At 42.7% G+C, this 9,035-nt stretch overlaps 1 protein-coding gene across 1 annotated transcript in view; it reads right to left on the bottom strand.

Annotated features, from left to right (window-relative positions):
* ACOX2 (acyl-CoA oxidase 2) overlaps positions 1 to 9,035 on the bottom strand; it is a 16,959-nt gene that overhangs the window by 248 nt on the left and 7,676 nt on the right. The window contains exons 8-13 of the mRNA XM_010177697.2: positions 8,847 to 9,009; positions 7,964 to 8,154; positions 6,694 to 6,855; positions 5,588 to 5,693; positions 2,571 to 2,788; positions 740 to 872 (exon numbers count right to left, since the gene is read on the bottom strand). Of these exons, the coding sequence (XP_010175999.1) occupies positions 740 to 872; positions 2,571 to 2,788; positions 5,588 to 5,693; positions 6,694 to 6,855; positions 7,964 to 8,154; positions 8,847 to 9,009 (973 nt within the window). The remainder of the gene's footprint in view (positions 1 to 739; positions 873 to 2,570; positions 2,789 to 5,587; positions 5,694 to 6,693; positions 6,856 to 7,963; positions 8,155 to 8,846; positions 9,010 to 9,035) is intronic.

Here is a 9,035-nt window from a genome sequence, read left to right on the forward strand (position 1 = left end):
AGACAATACTCATCCCAAATGGAACAGCATACTATTTAACTTCAAAAAGTGTGCTTGAACTTGAATGTTTGCTGAAGGCAAATTTTGTGTTCAGCTGTAGAATTTCAAAGGGTTGCTGATTACCACAGTAAAAATCTCACTGAAGGCAAAATGAGTTTTCAAACAGAGCAATAGCTATTTGCATCATGCAGAATTTTACATTACTCCACAATATGGATGAATTAAGAAGTGAAAGTAAAGTGCTAAAGACCATGAAGGATGAAATTGCCTTGTTTAACATTTACACTCCTTCTGGTTAAACATATTATTAAAAAAATTTAAGTGTTGCACTAGTAAAAGTACCAGTGAATGGAAGATACCCTGCAATGAGTGGCTCTTGCAGCCTAGTGTTGTTCCATAATATGTAAACTATGTAAACAGACTTTTGTTCCAGCTTCTTTTGTGCAATGTTATCTCAGTTATACAAGTTTCAAAACACATTGGTGGCACAGGACAGTCCAGCTCCTTGGTACAAGCTTTAGTACTCTGGGGGCTGTAACTCACCGTCAGGTTAAACGTTTGAGCTAAGACTGTAAGTGGCATAACGGGAGTATCACAGGTTGTTGTTCAGAGTGAGATACTAAGAATTAAATGTTCTTATTCCACTTGTTTTTCTTTCAATAAAAGCAGTACAGATAAAAGTAAACAGTTTCTGCTCTGGCTACTGCAGAAGTTGCCTGGCTATGGTCAGCATCCGTACCTGCTTGTTGGTCGGTGACTTCTGAGCCCACTCGTAAAGCCGGTGGTAAACCTGTCCGTCGTAACTGCCAAGTGCAGAATTCAAGCTCTTATCTGTGAAGTCGAAAGCATCCACTAGTGGGACAGCATCCTTCCTAAGGAGCAGGTGAATGACAGTCATTATTACTGAAGCGGGTATTACTTTGTAAGGAAGGAAAATAAATTAAAAGTAAGCTTGAAAGTCGGTTGTCTAGGTTCCTCAGCAAAAAAGCTTGTGCTGTTTTTTCCTCTTGCCTACACTGTGGGGACAATCCTGCTTCTTTTGATTCCTCAGAGGAATGTTCTGCGAATGCCCTGAGTTGTCTGTACTGTTTAATGGGTATTTGCAAAGTCCTGTAATCATCTGGGGTCCATCCCTAATTCCCTAATTTAGGACTCAATCTCATGTCCGATGTTTTCTCAGCACTCTCTTCTTGCTTTTGGTTTTTGTCATTGTATTTTGTTTTTCTTATGCTGTGTGTGTCTTACAAAATGGAATAAGGTCACTGCTAGACTGATGTGAAGTGCTTTGCTGATCTCCAACCTTCATCTACTTTTAAGTATTTCTATCACCTTATCATGGTGTGTCAAGCTCTTCTACTCTCATTGTATCCAGAAGAACAAAGCAACCCTAAACCACACCAAGGGCCCATCTAGCCCAGGGGCCAATCTGACAGCAGTTTGCAACAGACAGCTAGAGCATGAGGACAAGTATGTAATGACAGCATCTTCTCCTCAGCAGGAGATGGTTTCTTTTTCCTTGTCCTCCCATTGCAGGAAGTCATGCCGGCTGTGGCCCACACCTGAAGTACAGGGGTGCAAAGAGGTTTGCTCAAATGTTGGCATTTGCATTTACCAATTCGTTTTGGGGAAGAGTTGGGTTTTTCCTACAGACAGAGTAGTGTTTGTATCCTTTCTGCTGATTGTAAATAACTGACTGTAATTACCCAGGTAAATACCCACTCCATTCTTGAATCCTGTTAACAACGCATGGACTAAGACAGAGATGTTGCAATGAATTCCAGAGGTGACAATGTGTTAGTCCTTTGAAAACATTATTGCTTAACTTGAATTCTGTGATCAGTTCTGAAAATGCTGCTTGGCTCGGTCGTGTTCAGCTCTTGGTTATGATGTGTTCTTGTTGCTCTCCAGGTGGCTTAAGTAGAATTTTACATACAGTAGCAACTCATTTCTCTGCACCGTAAGTAAATCTGCTGTTAACAAACAGCACTGAGTGGTGAAAGGTAAACCCTTTGTCAAAAAGCCTTTGTGAGTGTTGTGGTAAGTTAAAACCTTAGCATATCTCAGAATTCATGTAGCTGGTAATAAATGGTGTCGAGCAGATGAATCTGCACGAGCTGTAGGCAGGAGTGTTTGGGTACCAGTTGCAACTCAGCCATGGCAACAGAGTAGTCTGTATTAGCTGCGGCTTAAGCAGATTTTGCAGTGTATGATGGGTTGCTGTGGCTGCCTCCTGCCAGTGCTGCTCTGACTATGTGTTTTCCTGCTTTTGCTCTACTGCAATTGGTAGAAAGTGTTCAGGATTTCTTGATTTTTAATTTCAAGATTTGATGTTACAGAACTTTAATTTAGAGATTGCAGAGGAGCTGGACACTTAGGTCTGTTGTGCTGTGAAAACGAGCTCCGTGTAAATGTTTCAATCAATTTCTAGTGCTGCCAGGCAATGAAAATAAAAACTGAATGAAGTGAATTGACTTTGGAGATGTTGCCATAGGTACAGCAGCACCATTTTATATCTGTCACAGGGACAAACTGAATAGCTGTGTATCTTCTCTTATGCTAGAGCAGCTCACCGAATGACAGCCAGGAGGTCCAGGTATGATGCTGTGACCATGTCCATTTGAGCTCCAGATATGTATCCATCATGTAAGAAGACTCCTGAATTTGAGAAGATTCCGTGTAATGCAAAGAGGTCACAAAGATGTTTCATAATCTTTTGGATGCCAGCCTTGGTCTCGAGTTTTTCCACAGTTTCTACAAAGTTTTTCACTGTGATGTAGTGGCAGTGAGCCTGGAAAACAAATGCAATCAACAGTGAATGCACCTCAAAACACTTTTAGTAGGCCAAGTGACTCAAATGTTCTCGCAAAGAATATAAAACCTTTTCATTTCCCTGGCACTATTCCAGTCTGTATTCTTTGTTTGGTTGACCAGGTCTTTTGCATTCATGTCTTACAGCGACAGCAGAGGAGAGAATTGGGGGTGTCAACAGTCAACACTGTGGTATTTGTAAACTTCAGAAAACTGCTTCATGGTAGGACTTATTCTAAATATTCCTGATGAATACCCCAAAGAGTTTGTGTGATGGGAAAGCACTCGATTGTGCTTGTGTTGACTCCTAGCAAGTGAATCTTGGTTATACATCAACAGGAGAAAACTCTTTTCTTGAAGACCTTGGGCTTATGGTACACTGAACTCAGTGTCTGTAGGGCTTTAGCTCTGAAAACATCTGTTGTCACAGAAGAACAACCAAACTCACCTCTTGCTTTTGTGGTTTTGAGTAAGTTGTACGCTAGTAGAGTGTCTAACTGCCAGGTTACAGAAATACTAGGTGAGGTCCAGAGCGGATGAAGCAGGCTGACTCCACCTGTTTGTGAGAGTGACTCTTGTTATGCTGACATTACTGTGGGTGGTTGGTCGTGTTGGTATCTGTGTAGGTTCACTCCCCCACTGCACAGTTCTCCTCCTGGCTGTGGGTGTAAGCACGGCACGCCTGCACTGCAGCTCTTCCTGCTGGCGTGGTCAAACAGCATGGAGACCAGCATGGACTGCAGAACCTGCCTGAGAAGCTGGGTGTCTGCTCAAGCAATTAAACTGTGTGGAGTCTGCAGCAAAGCCGTACCCAGTGTCTGAGCTACTCGGCTGAGAGCTGGCAGGCGTCAGTTCATGTAGCTGCCGTGCCAGTCGTGTGGGTGAGTCTCCAGGGAAGGTGTGGAATAAGGAGTAAGTATATAAGTGCCCCAGCAATGCAGTAGGCTATCAAGGTTTTAAAGTTATGGGGGAAACGCAAGGGTTTGGGGTGACTCTTTCTCTCTGAAGTATCTAAGAAACTCTGGGGGCCCAGATCCCATTTTCTGAAGTCTAGCAGCACAATCACCACTGACAATACCACAGCCAGCCCTCTGCATATGTTAGGCTCTTCAGGACTAGTTCATTTCTGACTAGTCCTGTGTCTAGGTTCTCCTCCTTGCTTCTCGGAGAGAGCTGGATTCCAGTTACTCCTCTAACACATGGTCTCTCCTGCTCTTCAGTCCAGAGAACTCAGCCACCCATTTGAGTTGGTGCAGGAGGGAACAGCTTGTTCAGGCTTGTGTGGGGGGAGAGCTGGTCAGAGCCTCTAGAAGAGGTAATCTCCAACAGGAGGGTTTTCCTTCAGTTTCATTCCACTAAAAGTATATTTACGTTTAAACAATTATTGGGAAATTAATTTTTAAAAAATCACTTTGTTTCTAGGAGGTCTCCTTTATTTTTCAGGCAATTGCAGTTTTCCTGCTCTTTTTCAAGCTTACAGCATTGACTACTTGCTGCTTCCACTGAGTCTGTGTAATTGAAAAAGGGAGGTGACCACAAAAAATGCTGCTGCTTAGATCAAGTCTTTGCTCCCTTACTCAGTGAGTTCCTGTTTAGAAGGATTATAACCGTCCTTACCGGTATGAGCAGATCAACACTTCCGATGGTTTGAAAGGATCTTGGCTGTTGCTGAGAAATAATTTGACTCATCAAAGATTTCATCTAATTGACTACAAGGGAGCTGTTCCCTACTATGAAATCACCAAGATAGTATTACCACAGTTAGGGATGTGTAGGGTTCCTTTTCCCTGTCAGGGGCTTCTTGCTAAGTCTATTTCCATTTGGGTTGGCTCTGGCTGAATGGTAGATGACAGCAAGTTTTCATTAAAAACTGAACCAAGTTAAAATAAGATGTGGATCTGTTTCAAAAATCTTCCTTTCTTCAGGTTAGGAAGGAAGGAAGACCTTCACTATAATTGTAGAGGAATTGTGCTTAATTGCATATTAAAAAAAAAATTTTTTTTTTTGAGATACTGAAGTGTCAGTGATTTCGGTTTTCATTTGAATTTACAGCTTTTCTCCCCTCTTGCTTTCATTTCTGCTTAGTTCTGTACTAACTAATCCCTGTTTTGGGGAACAAATGCTGCTGTCCTGATCCTACTTCAGCAGAAGGCATGCTGGTTACCCCTCTAATCCATGTGAACTGGGAGTTGGTTTTGAATCTCTTACTAATTTGACTGTGATTTGATTTTTGTTTCAGTAGTAATTAACACTGCAGTTACCACTGCCTTTCATTGCTTTCCCTGCAGTTATATTTCCTTGTGAGAGAGGTAGATGTAAGAAATACCAGGCATGTTTCACCCTGGCTGGGACTCCACCAGCTTTCAGTAGGGTGGCTTTGGGGAGTCTTTCCTCTGGGAGCCAGAAATGCTGGATCCTTGCAAAAAGATGAGTGTTAGCTGGAGATGGTGGGCTCTTGTTGCAGGGTATGGGAGGTCTGATTCTGCCAGTAGTAGTGGTTTAACTGTGAATGTACTTTCTTTTTTCTGCCTTTCATTTCTACTCCCTCTAATCTTTTTCTATCTGGCCTATTCAGGCAGCAAATTCTTCAGATCAGGAATTGCTTCTTACTTCGATTTTCCCACTGTGCAGGCCACAGTGGTGCCCTGGTCTTTGTGGTGTCCTTTGGATGCTAACAGAAAACAATAAACAGTGCAGAGACTTTAAGCTACTCATGCTGTTTCTGTTGCATATTGTATCATAAAGACAAACATCAAATAAGCAAATAAATTTTGCTAACCTTTGCAGCCTGTGCCAGCTGCACTGTGCACTGGTTCCAAGCGTCGTGCTTTTTGACTCCAGACTGAATTAAGTCCTGTAGTTTAGCTGCTGTGCTGCTTATGAGTCTGGAAAATTGAAAAAGCATGTTGTATATGAATATAGCAGCCCACGTGCACTGATTTCATACTCAGACTCGTGTGTAATCGTATGGCAAAATGGCATTTCTGACATTTGAAGTTACCTACACTCAGTATGAGCAAACTTAGGTTATGCAAAATCTAAGTACAAATTGGGAGAAGCACCCGGACCACTCCAGTACTGAAGGATTTCTGCCTTCTCAGCTTCCAGGGCAGTTTACCCGGGGTCTGCTGAGGTTTTCTTGGGTTGTGTATGTGTAAGGGGAGTTTGCAAAACAAAATAAAGTGGTGATAATATTGGACTGATGTTACATGATGTTTCTACTTTTCCACCTGGGGATCCAAATCCTGGTCCCGATGACAGCGCAGCTTTTGGAAGAATGGCTGTTTTTACGCTGTTTTGAATGACAGCAGGGTTGTCTCTCTGTTCACTTGGTTTTCAGAAATGACATATATATGGCCCATAACCGTGCACAGAATACTAATGAGACCACTGTTTTTGTTTGTGTTGAGTAATTGAATATGTAGTTGAAAGGCTACAAAGAGAATGAGAGGCTCTGTGTTTGCTGTGGTGGTAACTGAAAACAAATGCCAGTTTCACAGGTATGTGAAATTTTAACTTTCTCTCTAGAATTGCACAGGGTCCAGTTGCCTAAAGGTTTTACTGGATGGCAACTCAGTGATGTGGTCTGGGATTTACTTAAATAGTGTCATTGGCTCGGTATAGAACAATGCTATGGAATATAGTTGTTAGGTAGCACGTGGCTTAGAAATGTCTTATGTTCTGAATGTGAAAGCTTCGTATTGAACATTTGATGTGACTGTTAATCCTGCGTGAGTCTTCCTTTTCTCTTTCAGGAGCAGATGGTGTCAGTTCTTGTGTAACTTGAATGTTATTTTACCTCCCTTTAAAGCAAGGAAGAAGCTGAGCTCTGAACACATTTCTAATGTCAAAGAGAGAAACCCGTCTCCTGTCCTCCATACTGACCTGACTGCCATATGTTGATAGGCCTCAGTGTAAATATCTGGACTGAGAAAATCCAACTTGTTCTTGGCTGGACACTTCCCGGGTTTCACTGCAGCCAGGTAGGTGACAGATGGTGGAACAGGTTGGCCAGCGCTGGCTGCCATAAAGCACTTAATCAGGAACCTGGGAAGAGGGTGACAGTCAGAGCAGGGTATGGTTGTGATCCCCACGCAGCAAATAGTAACGCAAGAAGTAAAGTGAGCCTCAGGTGAGGAGCAGCAAGGTGCCACCCATCCCATGAGTGGTCCAGAATGGACTTGAACAAGTGATGACTTTTTGTTTTGTGTGTTATTCACAATAACCTGGGTCTCGGGGGTAGCCTGTCTGCCGTATTTAATGCTACAGCGATCTGTAGCGATGAATTTTTGGGAAGAAACTTGCTGTGGCTATTAGCAGTCTCAGCAGCATGGTGATTACATACATTATCAACTTTGTAGCTGGAGTCTTAATGGTGGTTTGGTCTTACCCTCTGTGATCCCCAACACACAGTCACGTTGTGTTAACAAACACGAGACCCTTTCTTGGAGCTAAACATGTGTCCAAGGAGCATTCCCCACTACCTTATTTTTTTGGCACCTCTGCTATGACCTAAACTGACCAGGTCTGGAATTAAAAATTTATAGCATCTCTTTTGACCTTGTTATTGATCTTGCAAGAAGAGGCAGTAATGAGTGCATGCAAGGTCAGAGTGATGTGGTAGCACCTCTGTCCCTGGGAGGTGTACTGGTTTTGTCTTTCGAGTAAAAACACACGTTATTAAAAGTTCAAGCAGCTGTGGTTTCTTTCTCCTGTATTTCATCTACTCTGGATAATCAACAGTCTGTGTTTGGAGGAAAGTGGTGTTCTTGGAGCATGACTCATCCGCTTTCAGTATCCAACAACTTTGTCTTCTCTGAATCAACCTCCCTTTACCAGTATCATGTTACACTGGCTGCTTAAAAAATAAACTGCAAAACTTGTATAGCAATGCTTCTGCTGCTGACAAAGGAAAATGAGGTTATGCAGAACAGCACCTGCATACGTCCCAAAACCAAAAATAGAGGAGAGAATCCAATTCCCACACACCTCCATGCCTGTTAGACAGAAGACATGAATAGTTTATGTCCTGAGCTGTATTTTTAGAGGGTGCTATGAGAAAGGAATAGCTGGTTTTACTGGTTTTGGAGAAGAAGTGGTAGAGGTTGAATAAATGAAGGGGCAGGCTTTTAGATGAACAGATTTGAATTGTTACCTGGCAGTTTGCAAGAGCAAAATGGTGTTTTCCCCTTCATAAATACAAGAGGCAAGTATTTTAGTGTACAAGGAAGGGAGTCCACTCAGCAAGGAGTAACCATGTCCCCCACATGCCCGGAGGCAGATCTCCACCGCTGAAGTGCAGTGCTGAGTAACCATGGCTTTAAAGCCCGAAGAAAATGCATGGAGCTGTTTTAAAAAAAAAATAAAAATAAATAAAGGCAGAGTGTTAATGGTGAAAGTGTGATAAAGCAATCCTCAGAATAAGTTTCCTTTTTTTAAAAAATTTTGTGCAATTTCTGGGCTTACAATCCCTGTCAGATCCTCCTTTGCATGCTGGTGTAGCAGCCGGCTCCCTGAGCCTGGCCTTTAGTTTCTGCCCGGGATCTGCACACCCTCGTGCTGGGCACGCTGTGGTCAGTTTATGTATTTTGGGGTTTCTCTCAGCCAGCGGTGGCTTTGGCTGCCTGTGTTCAGAGTCTGTTTTCATTTCAGGCTTCCAGTTGCAAAATCTTATGTTCTGTGTAAAAAGTCACGTTTTTAGTTTCATCTCAGAAGTGAATATTTGCCATGTGCATGTGCGTTTGTGGATGAAGTTGTGAAATAACGCTTTGTGCCGCCAGCTACTTGGAACAAGGCTTTTATCAAATGGACATGCTTTTCAAGGGCTTTTCACTCTGCAATACTTCCCAAAATGAAAAATTTCGGGCGGTAAAGCAAATGCTGTTGCTGACTGGTTGTGGACCTAGGACACACTATTTGATCTCGTTTCTTCCTTCTCCAGTTATCTAGTGGTGAGGGGAATGTTTGTCCAGTTTGATAAAATACTTTGATATTTAGAGATGAGAAGTTTTGCACAAGCTAATCCTGCTGCAGCTCACCTCCGGCAGTGTGTCGAAGTTCTTCCTCTGGATCTCTTTGTACCCTCTGTCAAATAGCTCCTGCAGGTAGTCGTTGATGAAATGAAAGGCATAGGCTGCTGCCAACTGGGGCAGCAGTTTCTCTTGCTGAGTCTGGTAGTCAAGGATTTTTGCTTCTTCTTCCCTGTTGGAAGACAGCTGATGAAGGAG

This window comes from Antrostomus carolinensis, unplaced genomic scaffold (genome assembly GCF_000700745.2).
Source record: "Antrostomus carolinensis isolate BGI_N321 unplaced genomic scaffold, ASM70074v2 scaffold4841, whole genome shotgun sequence".
NCBI classification, from domain to species: Eukaryota; Metazoa; Chordata; class Aves; order Caprimulgiformes; family Caprimulgidae; genus Antrostomus; species Antrostomus carolinensis.